The 20,540-nt window shown below is 38.3% G+C and overlaps 1 protein-coding gene across 2 annotated transcripts in view; it reads right to left on the bottom strand.

Moving 5' to 3' along the window:
- Window positions 1-20,540, bottom strand: part of TBX15 (T-box transcription factor 15) — a 106,683-nt gene that overhangs the window by 34,137 nt on the left and 52,006 nt on the right. For both annotated transcript variants that reach the window (XM_001113452.5, XM_015149141.3), the window contains exons 2-5: window positions 16,185-16,398; window positions 10,440-10,541; window positions 8,585-8,756; window positions 7,371-7,538 (exon numbers count right to left, since the gene is read on the bottom strand). In XM_001113452.5, the coding sequence (XP_001113452.1) occupies window positions 7,371-7,538; window positions 8,585-8,756; window positions 10,440-10,541; window positions 16,185-16,398 (656 nt within the window). The remainder of the gene's footprint in view (window positions 1-7,370; window positions 7,539-8,584; window positions 8,757-10,439; window positions 10,542-16,184; window positions 16,399-20,540) is intronic.

The following is a 20,540-nucleotide window of genomic DNA, read 5'->3' as shown; positions in this document are numbered from 1 at the left end:
CCAAACACCACATGTTCTCTCTTATAAGTGGGAGCTGAATGATGAGAACACATAGACACAGGGAAGGGAACAATACACACTGAGGCCTGTCAGGGAGTGGAAGAGGAAGAGCATCAGGACAAATAGCTAATACATGTGGTGCTTACTACCTAGGTGATGGGTTGATAGGTGCAGCAAACTACCATGGCACACGTTTAGCTATGAAACAAACCTGCACATCCTGCATATGTATCCTGGAACTTAAAATCAAATTTAATTTAAAGTTTTTTTAAAGAAAGGCCCTATGGAAGCATGAATATCAAAGTGGGAAAGAATGACACATATTCCAGAAACTTTAGCCCATGTCATCATCTCTTGACTGAACTATTCTAGGTGGCATTAGAACTGAACTTCTTTCTTCCATTCTCATCCCTGTACAACCTCTTCCCTACCCAGCACCCCAATTGGTCTTTGTTAACATGTAACTGGACCATGTCATTCTGTTTAGTGGCCACTGCCACTCAGAATTTAATTCAAATTCCTTGCCCAGCCTTGCAGAGCCAGCAGGCCCTTACTCTGGCCTGCCTCTCCAACCCATTCACACTCCCTTGCCTTGATCCACAGGCTCAGGGCAGACTGAGCAACTCAGCCAGACTGAGATGCTCCCAGTGCTGGACTGTGCCAAGCCCCTTCTGTGTTCAGACTACTCACATTTGCACTACAACCAGATTTGAAATGCGCATTTCTCTACTTTGCACATACCTGACTCCTCGTCCTAAGTCTCAGTCAAAATGTTATCTCCTGAGAGAGATCTCTGATCATCTCTCCAAAATAGGATAATTCTGCTACTCTTCTTAACTGCACCCTTTTAAATTCCATCTTTGCTCTTAGCCCAATTGGTAATTACACATGCATTTTTGTATTTATATGTTTATTAAATGTAACTCCCCCTGGACCACAGGTAGGAACCATGTCTATTTTGTACACCATTTAATTAAGCAGAATCTAGTGTGACATGCTCAATGAATATTTATTCAATGAGCGAGTGAATGAGTAAATGATGATTTGAGAGCTAGGGATCAAGAATCCCAAAACCATGATAAGTTTTAGAGAATGTAGACCAAACAATGCTCTTGATTCTATTTGCTTTCACTAGAGGCATTAGAGACAAAAATCCTATACTAAGAGAACAAGGTCTATTAGTACTACCTCCTGTGTGACTAAAACAAGTCTACTAATCTACATGTCCAAACTTTGCCCAATGATAATGAGAAGACAAGGAAAATACAGAGGTTGTAAAAGCATTTTACTTTACAGATTTTATTTCCGTAACCTTATACTAATTTGTATAGTTTGAATTATAGAACACTGAGGCACATAAGGGGGTGGTTGCCGACTTGCCACCATTAATGTTAATCATTGTCACAGACTTCTTGCCTAGTAACATGGAGGCAGTTAATAAATGAGGTATACTTCACAGTGCACCAGGCAGACATAAATAGCACAACCTGAAAAGGAAATGAAACTTGAATATCCTGAGTATGGTTTTACAGTACCAAGGCTGAAAGGGCCTTCTCTTATTAACACTCTACGTTATTTTTATTTCATACTATATTGCTTGAAAGGTTTTCCATAGGGGGCAAAACAAAACAAAACAAAAAACCTTAGCCCATATGAAAAAAATTCCACACTGATTTGAGCCAGCAAAACGGCTCTCTAGTTTAGACCATAATGAGGGGCTCAGAAATCCTATTGGATTTGCTCGCACAAACCTGGATGTGGTTTCCGACTTCCTATCTGGTTCATGTAGCCAATTCTCATCAAGAAATAAGACTGTGTTACCTGGGGAGAACAAGGCCATGTCTTTTTGAAATCTAGTTTCCTGTTTGAAAACAAAAATCAACGTTCAGCATTCTTTTTCCCTTAGAGAAGACAAAGGCTTTGCAATGGAAATTTCTTGCTAATTCTGTGAGAATGTGTTGGCGTCAGATTCTTCTACGAAAAAGCATGAAGTGTTGAGTCACCTTTATTCCCACATCTACCACTTTATTCCCCATGAAGAGATTCTGGGCATGCTGCACCTTTCTCTCTGCCACAGGTCTGCCAAATTGGCACATAGAGAGCAAATAATAGTAATAATAACTTCAGTATGCTAGCAGCCCTAAGAGTCTATCGGTCAGTAAGCAAGGATGGAAGGAAGGAATGGAAAATGGGGAAAGAAAAGCATAACATATTCCATGAAAATAGAAAAGCTCTCTTCACTACTACTTACATCCAAAGAAAAAGAACCCCAGATATATAAAGGAACCAGTGATAGAGTCGTGTCAGCTAATCATTCATTCAGTTTCCTTTCAGTCATTTGCCAACCACATATATTCAGTGCTATGCAATATAGGTCAGACACAAATATCTTAGAATTATGGAGATGTGCTTCAGAATTTTTTAGGCCAATTCTAATCCCCCTCCCATCATTTGAGGAATCAACATTACATCCCAATTTTTCATTCTACCAAATGGAGACAGTTAACACCTATCTACTCTCTCCTGTCTCATAATTTCATAAAATAGTGACATTTTTATATCTAAAAAGTAGGAAAGACAAAATAAAATAAAGTCTATTAAATTGAGAGTCTACATTCATAAAAGTCTCTATATTTGTATATTTTTCTCATTTTTCAGTGGACCATAAAACCTTCTCCATAGACTAGTACTGATTCAGACCAAATCATCAATTTGTAAATGAGAATACTAAGGTAGAGTGATTTGTCAAAAGTAGTACCGTCTGTCAACTGCAGAGTTGGGTCTAGAACTCAAGTCTCCTAACTCCCAACTTCAGGTTTTCTACATCATACTCTTTATTTGTAAAAGGTACAACTTTTGTTCTTAAAAAGCTCAAAATATCAAGAGAAAGAGTGGGGATGCACGCCAAAGTTACAATGTGATGAGGTCGTGAGAGAGTGCAGCCCCCTAACAGTTCTAACTGGGGAGAGCTCATTTGCAGCTGAAAAAAAGGAAGGAAGTGGTAGGGGATGGTATTTTCACTGAATTTTTGAAGAGTAGAAGGAATCAAGACAGATAAAAATGAAAGTGAAGGGCATTCCCAGAAAAGAAAAAGGGACATACAAAGGCAAGGATGCAACAAAGTTCAGGCAACAGTAAAAATCTGACCAGATTGCAACTCTCTTGTAGATGTGTGAGGAGGAATAACAGAAATTGAGCCTAGAAATGTAGTTGGTTTTTAGCTACAGAGGACACTATCGGAAAGGCTCGGGGTCCAGGACTTGACTCCCTAGGCACTGAGGAGTCATTGACAATTTTTGGCATAGAAATGGTGCAATTATCGCTGTGCTTTACAATGATGTATAGGATGTCTTGTGAGACATTAAGCTTGCAGTCCAGGTGACCTAACTGGAAGCTATCATAAGAACCCAAGGTCGGGGCAAGGCAGGAACAGAACAAGGGCAAAATCAATTAGATTAGAAAGAAGAAAATATTCTATCAGTAGAAGCAAAATACATTAGTGGCAGACTGGATGTTGTGACAGCCAGGTGTTCAACCTAGGTGACAAGATGGAAGTTAGCAGGAACACGGTGTTTAACAACGGAAGGCTCACACTCGTAATCCCAACATTTTGGGAGGCCGAGGTAGGAGAATCGCTTGAGCCCAGGAGTTCAAGACTAGCCTGGGCAACAAAATGAGATCCCATCTCTAAAAAAAAAATCAAAATAATTAGATGTGCATGGTGATACCCGCCTGTGGTCCCAGCTACACAGAAAGCTGACGCAGGAGGACGGCTTGATCCCAGGAGGCCAGGGCTGCAGTGAGCCATGTTCACACCACTGCACTCCAGCCTGGGTTGACAGAGCGAGACCCTATCCCAAAAAACAAACAAACAAAAAATAAAAACAGCAAGAGAACTGAAAAGAGTCACAAATAAACAGTATATTGGGGAATATCTTATTTACAAAACACCATGTTCATACCTTTCAAGTGTAGACTTATTAAAAATGTATTGGTATAGATTATCTGGTGAATAAAAACAATTTTCAGACATGAACATTGTAATAATTTTCAGTAGCTGAAAATCGTGTTGATTGTATTGGTTTGAGAACAATTGCTCCCAATCCTCATTAAAAATCATGCAGAAAAAAAGAGGGATAAATTAGAATTCCTGAGCTGGCAGGGACCTTATAAAGCACAGGCCAATTCCTCATTTTCTAAGAGAAGAAACTGAAGTGTGATGATTGTAAAAAAAAACACAACTTGCTCAGAGCAACGTGTGTAGCTAGTAGAAAATTTAAGACTAAAACCCAGGTCTCCGAATGTCTAGTTCATTGCTGTCTGTGAAGCAGGACAGTGCTTTTCATTAGAAAGTCAGGGTAATGTTCCATTTCCATTACATTCCCTCTATTGTCTTTTCTTCAGTGTTTCCCCAAACAAGTTCCTGAGAACACTAAGGACCTACCACTAAATTTTTTTCTCTTTACTGTTTCACAGGCCTACTAACCATTTCCTTAAAAAGAAATAGATGAAGTAAATAATTTTGCCATATTGATTGTTCTCATTCCAGAAGGTTATGAAGAATAAAAACACAGTCATAGGTGAAAATAGCTCACAAAAGAGAAAAATTTATGCTACCTGGCATCTTCAGAACAAGTCTGAAAAGTATAGTTAGGTAACAGCTCTGACCTACAGGATGCAAACTTCAGGATCCCTGGGGGAAAGACTCAAGGTTATTTTGTATTACTAGAAGTTACTGTATTATATTAAATCATATCTGCACAGCCAAAGGGAATGTTAAATAAGCATGCTTGTTGATTTATCCAGGGATTAGAGGCTTGTTAAACAGGCAAAAGCTGTCATCTTGATCCCAAATGGGCAGAATTGAGTATGACGCATCTATTTTGAATGTCAGCACATCATGAATTCAACAATATGACATGACCACAGAGAGATCAAAGTAGTTACCTATGGATTATAATTCCTTTGAGAGCCATTGCAGCTCCTCCAATTTCCAACAATGCACTTTTTCCTTAATAAGCAATTTATTCTTTAAAATTGCTTCTATGCCCCACTTTTCATGCCTGTTCAGACCCAGCCAAGGAGCAATGTAGGCTGACTACTATTAATTAGATGTCAGGTTTGTATCTGTGAATTTACACACGTTCCCTTAGGTAGTCCTCATAGCTCTATGAGGTAGGTGCATTTTCAAGACCGGAAACACAAGTTGAAAGGAATTAATGCCACACAGTGTCAATGAAAGGATCAGAAATCAAACCTAGTTTATCTGCTGCCAAATTTCATGATCTTAACCATGGTATCCTGCTCCCACTTCAGCCCAGATGTAAACAAAATATTTCTATGATAGAATGTACTCATGTGCTAGAACACTATCTGTGAAAGAAGGTAGAGGATGTGAAGAGGCTGTCAAAAATCCATGCTTGGTCCTCTTTCATTGCCAAAGTGAGTTGTAGCTTTCTAGTTTCAACTTGGGTTACAATACTGGCTCTCCTGGTCTCTATAACTGATCTCAATAAGGCAGTAGAATGTTTGTTCTTCAGTGTTCTACAAAGTAAATCCTGATGTTGAAATATTTATTGTGACATCACTGCCTTCATCAGAAACTAACTATTTTAAATGGTGGCTGGAGTACTCTTAGAAAAGTCTAATCAGTTATTCAGAGAATTCAGACTCTTACTCCCCCTCTTCTGAGCCAGAACTAATCCCAAAGTTCTGGTTGCTCCAAAGTCCATGTCTATATTGATGCTATATCTTGTATCGGAGCTTGAAAAATCTTAATTATTACAGTTTTCTGTACGGATCCTCCATGGCTTCTGCATTTTTACTATCTAAGGAATTTGAGACAGTTTAATAGTTTCTTAAATAGCACCCAAACCAAACTAAAGCTCTTCTTCTATTTTTGATGAAATGTAGCATTCACTAGGAAAATCTGAAGTTGGAAACACTTTACAGCTGCTGAGAAGTCTAACACTGTATAGTACTTAACATTTAGTGCACTAAGGGTTATTGTATGTCAAATTCCTCTGAAAGTAAATAATACCTAAGGAATCTTATGCAGAAGGACCATGAAAGATAGAAATACCCTTTTTATCTGAGTCAATACTTACATAATTCACCTTCAGCTGCCTGGCACATAATAATCACTTGATAAAGAATTAGTAAATGAATGCTTTTCTATATATTGCTTTCACTATTAGAGCACGAAGCAGAGTATCCAACACAAAAGGTATTGAGTATAACAGTGTACACTCACTTTGCTTCCATAGGCCCCAAATAAAAGTAAGCACAGTTTCAAGCAAAATAAACAAAAAAATTCTTTGTTTTGGAAAGGTTCACTGCAGAGTCTTTGTAATTACATATTTTGACAAATAATTAAATATCATCCAATTAATAAAAATGGCATTCTTATGCAATTTTTAGGGAGTTGTGTAAAGTGAGACCACTTATAAGTCCACCTAGCCACCTTCCTCCAAAAAAATATATAAAAACAAAAACAAAAACAAAAAACATGTTTAGAATACCCACAGTAATTCTAGACTTGACTTCTCCTTCCCCCTCTCCTACACATATTTCTCCTGCATTCTTCTGGCTAGTGTGTGTGTGTGTGTGTGTGTGTGTGTGTGTGTGTGTACATCAGAAAAGTGTCAACTCTTCCAGGAAAACTTACCTTATTCCACAAACCAAGAAACATTCTGCCTACATCTCTGTTATTGAGTTAATTCATTTTCCTATCATTATGTATTTACACGTCTTTCATTCAACAAAAATTCTTCTTTTCTTGAACAAAAAATACATCTTAATCAGCTCTATTTCTCTGTTAAACTTGGAACATAGTATGTTCTCAATAAATATTTATGGAATGAATGAATGTATTACAGATATAAACTTACAGATCTTATGATGTGGCTGGTGGTCACACAGAAGTAAATTTAATCTGAAAGTGTAAGTGGAAGTGGTGAGTCTTAAATAGACCCACAATAGCTTGATGACTTTGATGTAGCCTGGTGGAAGGATACACAGAAAATTGTGTATAAGAGAGAAGGCATGACTCAAACCTCAGTACTTGCAAAGGAATTCCAAATGATGAGGATCATTTGCCAGGATGTAGTAGAGATCATGAACACAGGTGCAAGTACAGAGAGACATAAAAATAATTTAATAGGTTTGGTCTTCTCAGTCAAGATCTTGTCTCTGATCTAAACCTAGATGGTGTAAGCTGTTACTAGGCACTACCATATTGTTATCACCAATGCCTTGTGTGTACTGAAAAACTCTTTTCTCTCATACTAACTCTTCAGTGCCATGCAGGACTAAGCATTTCTTGCCTTAAAAAGAGATGTAGCAGAAGACTCTCAAGGGCCACCTCTTACCTGCTGGTTCTGATAGGCTGTAACTGTGGTGAACACAGTCTCAGGAAAGTTGAACGTTTTCACTCCATCCCCAACAGGAACAGGCTTAGTGGGTGAAAGGTCGCTGCTGAAGTCTTTGCGAATCACATGAACTCGAGGCTGGTATTTGTGCATAGAGTGCAGAATGATCTGAAATAAAAAGGGGACTTGTACCAGGCTTGGCTTTAAGGAACCCACATTTTGCTCTCATGCAAAATATATCACTAAGTAGAAGCACTAGGAAAAGGACAGAGTGGAGGTGAGATGTACAGAAAACTAGAAATCAGTATACTTGCCAGGAAGAACTAAGCGATTAAATAGCATTACATGGAACCAAATAGCAGGACATCCTTATCATGGATGGTAAAAGTAATATGTTTGCTTCAATTGGATAATGCCGAATGACTTCTCTAGTACCAATGGACAACATATCACTAAAAGGTCTCAGAACCTCTGCCATGTGACTAGTTATTCCCTCCAGCTTCAAATTTTCAGCATGTATTCATGCTGTCTTTAAATTTCTACATTCTATTATTTGCATTCATTATTGAATATGTGAACATTATTTTGTTATGTGAGAGTGAATGGTAGATATGGGTTTTCACTCTTTCAGAAAATTGTTATTTCCTTGAAGATGGAAGCAATGGTTTTAACTTATTCAATCTTCCCATAGCACCCAGTATGGGTCCTGCCATTCAGTGAAAATTCAATATATGTTTCACTGCCAAAGATATATTTATAGTATCACATGCTCCAGTTATACCTGGAAAACCTTAAGATTTAGTCTTCCCTATAAAAAAAAAATTCTTGACAAATTAGTTGAAACTGTCATTCACTTGTTTCTCTTGTTTTATGGCCTTTGGGTTATTCTACTGAATGTTGTGATTTCTTTTACCACTGGTTAATTTGTCTTGTTTTTCTGTCTTGCCTCCTCGACTAGACTGTAAGCCTCTGGAGCACAAGGACTTTGTCTGGTAAACACAACTTGATGTATAACAGATGTTTGCTAAATGTTAGATTTGTAATAAATGGAATTTAACTGGAAAAAAAAACACTTTTATGCTTACTTACTTAAAATGACTTAAAGTGGCACAGAGATTCCTTATTTTACCTATTTGAAAAAGACAGGGGCTAGCCAGCTCTAAAACAAACAGAGGAAGAGAGAAAGAAAGGGGAGACAGGATTCTTTGACTCACATGTCCTTGATCATCCAATTCATTATTGGTGAGCTTGAGTTTGTCAAAACTGACCACCTGTCTCATCCAGGTGTCTCCAGAAGCCAGAGAATCGGGGTGTATATAAACTCTTGGGGGCACAGGGGAATCAGCATTGCCAGCCACCATCCACTTGGAGCTATGATACACATATCTGAGATAAAGAGAAAGAGAGGAAAATTCAGAGACAGAGGCAGAGAAGGGACAGAGGTCCAGGAAACAAGTTGAGACAGGGGAAAGGAGAGAAAAACAAAGAGATTACAGGAATGGAGAAGTAATGGGAAAGAAACAGAGAATCAAAGGAGGAAAAGAGAAGGGCAGATAAGCAGGGAAACGAAATAGAGATAGAAATGGACAAAAAGATGGAGTGGGGAGGGCAGAGAAGTGTTGTGGTTAATGATCAAATCTACAGCCCTCGCAAGGAAAACATTCTCACAGCCCTCTTCCTTTCTTCCCTCTCTCCATGCCATGCACCCCTGTGTGCACACAGGCATCCTGAACTCACATGTCTAGCTATAGAAAAGGCATTTTACTGCAACCTTTCACCTTTCAAATGCAAACCATATAATCCCTTGGCCATTTGTTCAGGATTTTGTTCCTTATTAAAAACATCTTCCATATTGTCCTATAAAATGCAGCCATGTGCAGAGCCCTTCCAAGTCTCTCACTGGTTAACCATTTCCTTGCTAAGAATCTGGACTTTGAGGAATTTCTACGATGGGCCTTTGCCTCACTGCAACCTTTTCAGAAACACCACCAAATACTCGCAGTTCACATTTTCTTTGATGAACCTGTTTTGAACATCATCTTCTACACTATTTTCCCACAAAGTCACTGGAAACAAGACGTTTGGTAGCAAAGGAAGTCAGTTTTCCCAACTTTGCCAATTTTCTCGTAGTTCAGAAGAAACATCTTCATGGATCTGGCACTTTCCTGCTTCTCAGTTCTAAAGGACCACATGGGACCTGGACCCTGAGAAATAGAGGCACCCAGTCCAAATCACAGCTCCCAAGATTCCCTAAAACAAGCTGGAAGCATCTTTTCTCCTAAGTGCTGAAAGTCAGACCGTGTCTCTCTCAGCCAGCTCTCTCCCTGCTTGCCATACTAGTCCTGGCCTTTTTCATCAACACTTGCCTCCCTATTCATTGGTTTAGGGCCAAGTTCTTAGACTTTAGATATTTCAAAAATGAGTAATGATTTACTGATTTGAGTGAGACCTCAAGAGAACAAATAAGCCACAACTTTTTTTTCTGGCAAGAACTATGTATAAGCCATCCAAGAGACATGGAGATTACATTGGCTTTTAATCAGTTTGAGGGAAAATTACTTAACAATCTCACTCACAACCCATATCAATGAATAATAATTCTCCCTAAGTAGATATTCTTCCTGAAATTTTACCCAGTTCTCCTGTTCTTCCTCTCCATCATCTATGGGGTAATCCATCAAATATACATTTTAATATGCTTTATTGTTCCACCTCTCCTTCCTCTTTCCAAAATAAATCACCCCAATTTATTTAGCATTTCACAAACCAAATTATTCAATATGTTAATCACTTCCAATATTAATTAAATTAAATTTAGACTTAAGATCCACTTGATTTTTGCTACCTTGGGAGACACTATACAGTCCCATTCTATCCAGAGACATAGCAGGGAATCCCAGGTCAAAGTTAACACTTTTTCCACCTGGTGCTCTGCCACAGGCCATTGACATAGTCTCCATTCCTTGTTCCCTGTACAGTATGCATTGTTAAAATATTTCCTCTAAGGAGTTTGAAGAATTGTCTTGGAATGCTGGTGTACCCACATTTCCACATCCCAGTTATTGTTACCTGTATCTCTTATTGTCCACAGGCACAATATCCATTGCTATGTAGTACTGCTGATGTGGATCTAGGCCAGTGATTTTCACTCTCATGGCAGGAAACATCCTCCTATATAGATGAATAAAACAGAAAGCTCAGAAATCAGAATGGGAGAAGTAGCAGGGGTAAAAGCTAAAACAATGTTTTTTGTTTTTGTTGTTGTTGTTGTTGTTGCTGTTTTTTGATACGGAGTCTCGCTCTGTCACCCAGGCTGGAGTGCAGTGGCACAATCTTGGCTCACTGCAACCTCCACCTCCCGGGTTCAAGGGATTCTTCTGCCTTAGCTTCCCGAGTAGCTGGGACTACAGGCATGAGCCACCATGCTCAGCTAATTTGTGTGTGTGTATGTGTATGTTTAGTAGAGACGGGGTTTCACCATATTGGTCAGGCTGGTCTCAAACTCCTGACCTCGTGATCTGCCCGCCTCAGCCTCCCAAAGTGCTGAGATTACAGGTGTGAGCCAATGTGCCTGGCCTAAACAATGTATTCTTATTAGATACTCTAAGCACATCAAATTCTAATGTCCTCTAATTCTCAAAGTTGGCCAATTTTTTTTCACTTTGGAAATTATCACTACAAAATATACTGGAGACTTATACTACTGAACTAGTATCTCTTCTTAACTTAAATTGACCTATTTGATGATTCATACTCTCCAAGGGTTCAACCCTGCTTTGTATTTTTAGTTAATCTTTGTTGTGATATACATGTATACATAGGCATTTGTGTGGACGTGTGTAGCCAGACATACATTTCCTATTAGCTATAATCTTTTCTTTTTTATATATACTTTAAGTTCTAGGGTACATGTGCACAACGTGCAGGTTTGTTACATATGTATACTTGTGCCATGTTGGTGTGCTACACCCATCAACTCGTCAGCACCCATCAACTCATCATTTGCATCAGGTATAGCTATAATCTTTTTAAAGGTTAGTACAGCAACTTACACTCTTCTTATAATCCAAAGAGCTTTTCAGTTTATTGCAAGTTACCATAAAATATTTTCAACTGAGTTTATTTGAAAATGACCACTCTAAAAATAGTCTCTCAAGTAAAAAAGAAAAAAGGAAGGTGTGACCAGTCTCCAAACAAAGAGCCACCAAGATTTTTTAATGTGTAAAACTGTAGAAAATTTTCTGCAAGTTCTCAGGCTGTCAACGTGTGTGTCAGAAGAAGGACCCTGTGGAATTGGAAGCAAATACCAAATGAATTCTCGTGGCCTCTGGGCAATACCTTGTTTCTACCACAATGGCTTGTTAAACTTGCCAAAGCAAGTGAGGTCAGGATATGGCACTTTACAACTTCTCTCATAATTGAAGAGAGGAGGAGACAGAGCAGCCCAAAAGAGGTATTGAGTTTCAATAAGTCTAGAATAAAGTTCACCATTCTTCTTTAACCATAAGAAAGAAGAAAAACATCAAGCTCAAGCTCTTTTGTATCAAGCCGGACATAAAAAGTCCTCAGTTCAAAAATTTGGATTGACCTGAATGTGCTCGAGGCTACTTGTATGCAAAATGTTGCATTAAGCTTAACCATCTGGGGCTAGTTAGTCAAGCTGGGCAGAGCACAGTGCTAATGAGGTCAAGGTCACAGGCTTGATCCACATATGGCCTAATTGGCTTTGCTCCATTTCATGGCCATAGACCATACCCTGACCTCAGACAGCCATCTTGCAAATAGGTACTGGTTGGTCACAGGAGAGGCTCTCTGTGCTAGTTACACACTCACTACTCATCCAGGAAAAGCAACCCAAAAGGCTAATATCCCCTGGCAGTAGGTCAGTGACATCATAATCATATCTGAGGGAAAGCACAAGAAGGATCACAGTCCTGTAATAGAGATGGTGGCTAATTGTTATATAGTTACAAAATTAATATGTAACTATTTCATCTTTCTCACCTTATTACTCTTCAGAAGCTTCTATGGGTATATCATTTTAAAAAGATCATTTCTCCCCCTACCCTCACAATTTTTATTTAAAAGCCTCATACTTTTGTCTTATGGTGGGCTAATGAAATTTGATGATGGGATACTCATACTGACTAAATCTAACATTCACTATAGGTTAGGCACTTTAATTTGCATTAATTAATTCCAAAAATTTGGCAACCTTAATCTATACATTTGAATACAGATAAGTAATTCCCTTCTTAATAACACAGATTTATAGCTTCCCTCTATATGTAAATGTTTGGAGGGCATCTTGCCAGAGATAGGGCAAAAGTCCTCTCACTTATTACCTGAGATAAGAAAATATGGTTTCCCCCCGTCACCTAGAGAGGCTGTATTACATGAAAAAGAGAGACTTCTTTTCTTCATAACTTTACAAAGAAAGATGTTAGATTTTTAAATTCAGTATCTGTTTTGTCTGGAACAGTTATATGACCTTCAATGGAGAAGCTACCCATCTCTTTCCAGTATCCAGCTTCTAAAATGAATGAACTATGTGACTTTGGATAAGTCATTTAACCCCATCACCTATAAAACAAAGGAAATCGACTAGATAATCTCCATGGTGCCCCCCCTCCCGGCTTTAAAATTCTGTGACTACCTTTGAATTCTCTTCTTAAAATCTTTGCGAGTCTTTTTTTTCTTTTTGTCACATTTTAGCATAGAATATCAAGTGAAGTCACAACATTCTAAAGGAAAGTTAATCTTTCATGTTTTATAAAAAGAGATGTGTTTAGTTTTAATTTTATGGCTAAATTTAGGACAGTTCTTTTGTCTTCTAAACCCATTAATCCTTGCAAGCACCTCTGTCCATGGTGCTGATTATGCAGGTTGGGTTGGTACACTCAAAGACTAAGGGCTCTATAGACTTCAGTAGCTCTGAATCAATAGGATCACAGTTCGGGGTGTGGGAGGAGGTAGATGTTGACGAAGATCATCTAAGTGAGAAAAAGGAGAGAAAGCCATATATAACTAACATAACTAAGAAGATGGAGTTTGGAATTAAAATGGAAAATAATACTGACAATACTGTACAGGAAGAAAAATGAGTGAGAAGCAAGAAATCAACCAGGAGAATGAGAAGGAATGAAGAAAATTCACAGAAGAGAAAGCCTTATTTGTATGATTCTGAGTTGTTTCAGAATTACCTGAAAAGAATTAGATGTAGTAGGGCCGGGCGCGGTGGCTCAAGCCTGTAATCCCAGCACTTTGGGAGGCCGAGGCGGGTGGATCACGAGGTCAGGAGATCGAGACCATCCTGGCTAACATGGTGAAACCCCGTCTCTACTACAAATACAAAAAACTAGCCGGGCGTGGTGGCGGGCGCCTGTAGTCCCAGCTACTTGGAGGCTGAGGCGGGATAATGGCGTGAACCCGGGAGGCGGAGCTTGCAGTGAGCCGAGATCGCGCCACTGCACTCCAGCCTGGGTGACACAGTGAGACTCCGTCTCAAAAAAAAAAAAAAAAAAGAATTAGATGTAGTAACAACAGTTGAGACAACTGAATGCATTGATGTAGTTTCTAAACTTAAACACATGATTTCAATTATTACTAAAGAAAAAACTATGTGTCTGTCTTGGGGAATATGTAGAGTATCCAGATATTAAGGTGAATTTGTGAAATCAGAGATACAGAAATGAAAATACTGCAGAAGAAATTACAAAATGAGTCACAAGAGGGTTGTCAAAGAGATGCTCAAATGAACTCAATTCACTGAAGGACAGGGAATAAAGGAGTGATGTCAGGAACAAACATGACTGGAATGCACAGACCCAAGAGTAATAAAGTAAAAACCCAAAAAGAAAACTGGAAAATCTTACAGACAAAAAAAAAATGTAATATTTCTCCTCTCTCCAAACCAACTCTTCTACCAAAACCTTAAAAAAATTTTCCTTGAGTGACTTTGTTTCTTCCAAGACTTTACACCCCAAAATGTGGAACAGAAGTACACTGAGACCCAAGCAACAAAAAAGAGATGGTATTGAACACAATTATCCAGCCCAGCTGCTCCCCCTAGGAAGCCTTTAATGGTTTTATTCACTACTGAGAGAAGGAAGAGAGTTCCAGAAGAGAAAGAAGATAAACAAAATTTCAGCTTTATTTTAACTTCATGTTTTTGTCATATCTTATTGTATTGGGAGGTTTCCTTATATACTTGTAGATAAACTGGACCCAATCAAAATATTATTTTACTCTAAATGGCTATGTTCATGAAAACAGCTCATAATCAGTAAGATGGGATTTTTGTTCCCCATGACATGTAAGATTATATACACTGGCTTTGAAAACACAAAAGTAGCATAATTGTTTTGCTTAATTTCAATGAACTATTCCTATATGCTGAAAAGCTTAGTCCAAAATTTATTTATTTTTTTATTTTTGAGACAGAGTCTTGCTCTGTCACCCAGGCTGGAGTGCAATGGCATGATCTCGGCTCACTGCAACCTCTGCCTCCTGGCTTCAAGCAATTCTCCTGCCTCAGCCTCCCAAGTGGCTAGGATTACAGGCATCCATCACCACGTCCAGGTAATTTCTGTAATTTTAAAAGAGACGGGGTTCTGCCATGTTGGCCAAGCTGGTCTCGAACTCCTGACCTTAGGTGATCCACCCGCCTTGGCCTCCCAAAGTGCTGGGATCACAGGCGTGAGCCACCATGCCTGGCCCAAATTTAATTTTATCTAAACAGTTTCGTTTTGAATCCAAGGGGCAAGAACTACAACCATTTCTTAACAGTTCAGAGTTGAGACCACTGTTTTAGAGCCACACAGGTTTATGCAGAATTCTGGAACTGCCTCTTAGTACCCATGTGCCTCAGACAAGCTAATTAATGTCTTTCATCCTCTGCATCCTAATCCATATATGGGATGATTATGTCCAACCTCATAGGATTCCTGTAAGTTTCAAAGGTGTGTGTTGAGTGTCCAGCACAAAATAGATACTTAACTATGGAAAGCTGAAACACACCAATAAAGGAGTAAACACACTTAACTAAAAGTGTCTATATCAAGAGAAGCTGTGTTTTTAAAACTTTGTAATCCTAGAAAAACAGTTTTTCAAGAAATTCCATAGGTCACCAATAAAGTTGTGTGATAATTTCAAGTCAATGATAAAACACAATGGACCATCAACAGGGCTCAGAATATGCATCAAGCCAATTCTTTTTTTAAAAATTATTACAAAAGCATTGTTTCTTTAAATACTTTAGAAGATGCAAGTTGTTATTTGGGAAGCAAAGTTCTTGAAAGTATTTAATGGTGAAGTAAACACTTGCTTTGGAAATATCTTATTGTATTGGGAGGTTTCCTTATATACTTGTAGATAAACTGGACCCAATCAAAATATTATTTTACTTTAAATGGCTATGTTCATGAAAACAGCTCATAATCAGTAAGATGGGATTTTTGTTCCCCATGACATGTAAGATTATGTACACTGGCTTTGAAAACACAAAAGTAGCATAATTGTTTATATTTTGGCTGTTAAGATACCATGGACTTTCAGTATTAGCTGAAATACATTTGTAGGTGGAAAATGTTTGTGATTTACATGACTTACATTTGAATGGCCCTTGGAGGAACATAATACAATCACAGCAAACACAACAGAACCACTTTACCAAGATGTCCAAATGCAGAAAAGTGAGCGCAAGCTGCTTTGGTTTTATTGATGCCATCACAAATAAATAAGAATGGAAGAATGTAATGGCTCCTACTTCTGCAAATTCTTTGAATCTGGCCACTCAAAGGAATTTGTCCTTACCTGCCTGCTTTGGTGATGATCATTTCAGTTCCAATATCATGGAACCGCTTCCAGAGGTCAGCACATTGCAGCTCCACCTGAATCTCCTCCATGGAAGACATGGCAGCAGGCACAGGGCCTGCAGCGCCAGAGGCCAGGTCAGTGTGAGTGCTGAAGGAGCAGGAAGTCCGCTCAGTGAGTACCTCAGAATCTGAACCAGTGCTCTGCTCAGAATCTGCAAAATAAACAATCAAGCCTTAGGTGAGAAACTGCTGAGCTCCCCTCACCCCTGGCCCTAAAAGATGGGGGTGGGAAACGCAGTGAAGTGGGGTGAGGGGTAAACAAAAGGAGACTTAAAGCTGGGAAGCTCCAGAGCACAGCACTCAGGGTATTTTATTATTTTTTATGGTTTGTTTTTGTGATTTATGACCTTCTTTCAGGTTTCGTGTTTCCAACATGACATCTGGCATTTTAGTAAGTTTTAGCAACAGCTGAAGAAAATTGGTCCACAACAGGCAATATAAATAGTACTAATGTCACCATGTTGAAGGGAATGAGGCCAAACTGGGTCAACAAAATAAATGCCAAATTAAACTAAAATAATTATAAATTATAGGTCCAAACCTAGATTAGACTACTTCATTTGTGCGAGTAAAGATTCAGTGCTAACAATATGTTCTTCAATTCCATACCACTCAGCGTCGCTGCCCGTCAGCTATTTTAAACACAGAAATTTTTCCTCTACTTACATAAGCTACGGCCATCAAAAGTAATGAAAAGCTGCTTGGGATCTTTAGAAGTACTTTGTCATATATTTGAGTAAATGGTTTTTCCTAAGAGTCTAATCAGGCCATTTTGGATGGGAAAAAAAACCTCTGTTGTGAGTCAAGGATGTAAGCATATGGAAAAAGTTACCCCAAAAGGCAGTTGAAACAAAGGGAATAAATGAGTTCAGGAGACACCTTGATTGGTTTCTGAAGTATGGGCAGAGGGGAGGGGTGATCCAAACAGGAAGGTGGGATTGAGAGCAACCAAATAAAAAGTTGGCATGCTGGGCCAGATGGTCCTTTCCTGTGTCTTCTGTACTCCTGAAGACAAGCGGGGCTGGGGGGCAGGGGAAGTTGACTAATGGAGAAGGCTAGAGCCAGATTTACCAGGGAAGATTTTCTAGAATTTAAAATATTTACCTTTAGGAGCTTAATGCCAAGAATTGTATGTCCTAAAATTTTTCAAATTCAGATTATCTAGTATAATTTTCTTAGGTCAAATGATGCTGCAAGTCAAGCCTAAGAATCCATTTCTTTAACCCACCCTTAAATCTAGAATTCTGATTGCTTTCCTTGGATTTAAATATATACATGAGTAAAGGCTGGAACCAAGTGCTGTACTCTGACAAGTGACTTTTCAATGGTGTCAAGGGTCAGAGCTTCTTGAGCATCAGTCCTTGGCACTAGTAAGATGGAAAAAGAACGGGACAGAATGCCAAATCATGTTGCTGCCAACCTCACTTACCTGCAGCAGGTTTGCAGCCCTGTGAAAAACACATCCCATGGTTCCTTTACTTTTCTTTCCTTTTGTCACTGACTTTTTTCTCTTGCAACCCCAGGCAGCATTTCTGGCAAGAATATCTAACAGCTGTGTCAAAGCCCACAGAGAATAAAGTGTCCACAGGGGAAAAAATGTCATTTCTATCTATCTCCCCAATTCCTCACCTGTCACTTGTGAAGATATTCAGGTTGTTAAAGAACCAAACCAAACTTCTAAATAAAGGGGAAGTTTCTGACCAAAAACTTCAGTTTACCCATAATCACTACTGTAGTCACTTCATTCTCCCTCCTCCTCTGCTCCCCCCAACAAAAAACAACTATAAACTTTTATAACTAGGTTTTATATGTCTAAGCACATAATTTTATACCTAGGACTAAACAGCAGCTATTTTTTGGTCTTCTCCAAGCACTGAAAAGTAGAACTACTTATCTAAGATGACAGCTGTTGCTGAGTGACAAATCTATATCCTAGCCTGATTCTATACGCCTTTCAGTGGCAGAGCCATTATATCATCACACATTCAGCCAAACACACTAATTCATGTCCCCTGAGACATAGATTCCCAAATCCTATTTTGTTTCCGGGATATTTTAAGAGCTCCTCACTTATCATGAATAGGGTACATTTTTCAAAAAATTCCTCAAAACAAGATTTTTAAAATATATTATTGTCCTAGCTTTGGAAGTGAAGAGCTATGAAATCCACCATAAAGTGCCACAATTACAAAAAAAAATGAAAACATACACCTTAAGTAGGACCCAGCAGAAATTTTGGACATACGATTTCTCCAATGTATGTTTAGAAAGTGGGAAAGGGAAGGAAAGGTATCACTACACTAAGAGATAAGTATTTAATGGTAGCTAAATTGAGGTTGAGATTGGAATTGGGACTACGGCTAGAGAAGTATGAAATAAGAGACTTTACCCTTAACTCAGTATGTCATCTGGAACAAAAGAGGGACTCAAAATGTAACATCAGATGAATTAATGAATAACCTTAGACACGCCATTTAACCACAGGGGGGCCTAGGTCCTCAATGTGCAATGAGAAAGAATGAACTTAAGGATTCCACCTCTAATGACCGGTATGTAAGAATCCTCCCCAGTGCAAGTGCTAACCCAGGTAACCTCAATTAGAAACATCAAATTTAAAATTCTTTGAACAAGACGAGTTTAAATAAGGAAAAAGACTGGGGGCTCAGATTCACATTACCATAGGAGTTAAATAATTGAGTGGGTATTCTATAAGGGTTTATAGCTTCAATCAAATCAATCAATAAGCACCTATCAGCATATGGCCTTAGATGAAGTACCATGCAGATAATTAGAAACAGAATCCAAGACCTTAAGAAATTTCCCAGTTAGTGTTGATTAATTATGTGTTTATTGAGTGCTTACTATGTGCCCAGCTCTGTGCTAGATTCTGGGAAATAACGAAGTACACAATGGGACCCCTCTTCAAGTACAGTACAGTGGAGACTAGGAGCATTCAAAAATAATCAGAGAGCAACACAAATAACTGCCACACAGTTTTCCTGTCCCAGACGTCTCTTAGGAGTCCAGAAGAGAAAGAGATCCAAGAGGGCAAGAACACTCCTGGGGAACCCAGGGTTCATAGAAAGGAAATGGGTAAGTCTGTGGAGGCATAGGCAGTATTTGTCCATGGAGAGGATTTTCAAAGACATTTATTTAATTGGAAATACCCTGAACTTCTGAATTTTCACTCTCTCACAAAATAGGATCTAGTGACTTTTATATCAAGAATGTAAGCAACAGCACACATGTGCAATAACATGAATGTACATGCAATCTTCTATTCTCATTAGTTTCTTAAATATTATAATCTTGAAATAAAGTCACTGTTACTTTTATAGAGGCTTTGTTTAAAAAGCTTCTTGAAGAGTTAGGGGTAAGCAACCCTACAAAACCCTTAAAATAGTAACCTCAGAGTCAAGATTAACAGGCTAGGCAAAAATAAAATTTAATCTTTTGTAAAATACATTTCTAAATCATAGTTACAGAAAATATTTTGGCTAACCAGATCAAAATTTTTAACTGTTAATTAGGATGTATAATCAAGTTATCTAAGTCATGAAGAAACACACGGCTGGTTATTTTAATCAAATTAAATCATCCATTTAGAAATATAATCAGTCAGTCCCTTAAAGATCAAAAAACACCTCTGTATTTTCAAGTTCATTTATTCTTGGCAATTTATGACTTCCTGTCCACAAAAAATAACTATTAGGAGCTCATATGAATGATGCAGAATTTCTTGGCTACCAGATACTGTCAGAATAATATTTCAACAGAAGTTTATGTAAATCAGGAGCATAAAATGTTACACATAACCAAGGCAGCTAAAGAAGAAAACTTAAGTAACCTGCGCTGAGCCAGTTACAAATCACTGGAGAACATTTTGCAACTCACAGGGCCAAAGCAACATATCTATTTTCATCCCCCAAAAAAATTCTTTAAAAAGAGATTTTAACCATCATTTTACTTTCTATCTCTGACCTATTTCACTTTGATAAAATGCATACTGTAACACTAAGTTCCCACAGAAAGTTGAGTTTAGCTTAGAGTAAGTTCAATTCTCACTCTAGCAATAATAATAAAATAACTTTTAATTTATATTTTACACATTACCTAATATTGTATTCCCATTGATAAGGTAGACATAGCATGTATTTTTACGTCTATTTTGTGGACAAGGACATTGAAACAAGAGAAATTGAAAACTAACATGTACTAGAATGTAGGTCTTCTCCATCCTGATCCAACGGTCAGATCTCCCCAAAAGCATACTAGGTTCAACCCAGCCAAAACA

The sequence above is a fragment of the Macaca mulatta genome, chromosome 1 (genome assembly GCF_049350105.2).
Source record: "Macaca mulatta isolate MMU2019108-1 chromosome 1, T2T-MMU8v2.0, whole genome shotgun sequence".
NCBI lineage: Eukaryota > Metazoa > Chordata > Mammalia > Primates > Cercopithecidae > Macaca > Macaca mulatta.
The sequence above is the reverse complement of the archived record's forward strand: the minus strand, read 5'-3'. Positions and strand labels throughout refer to the sequence as shown.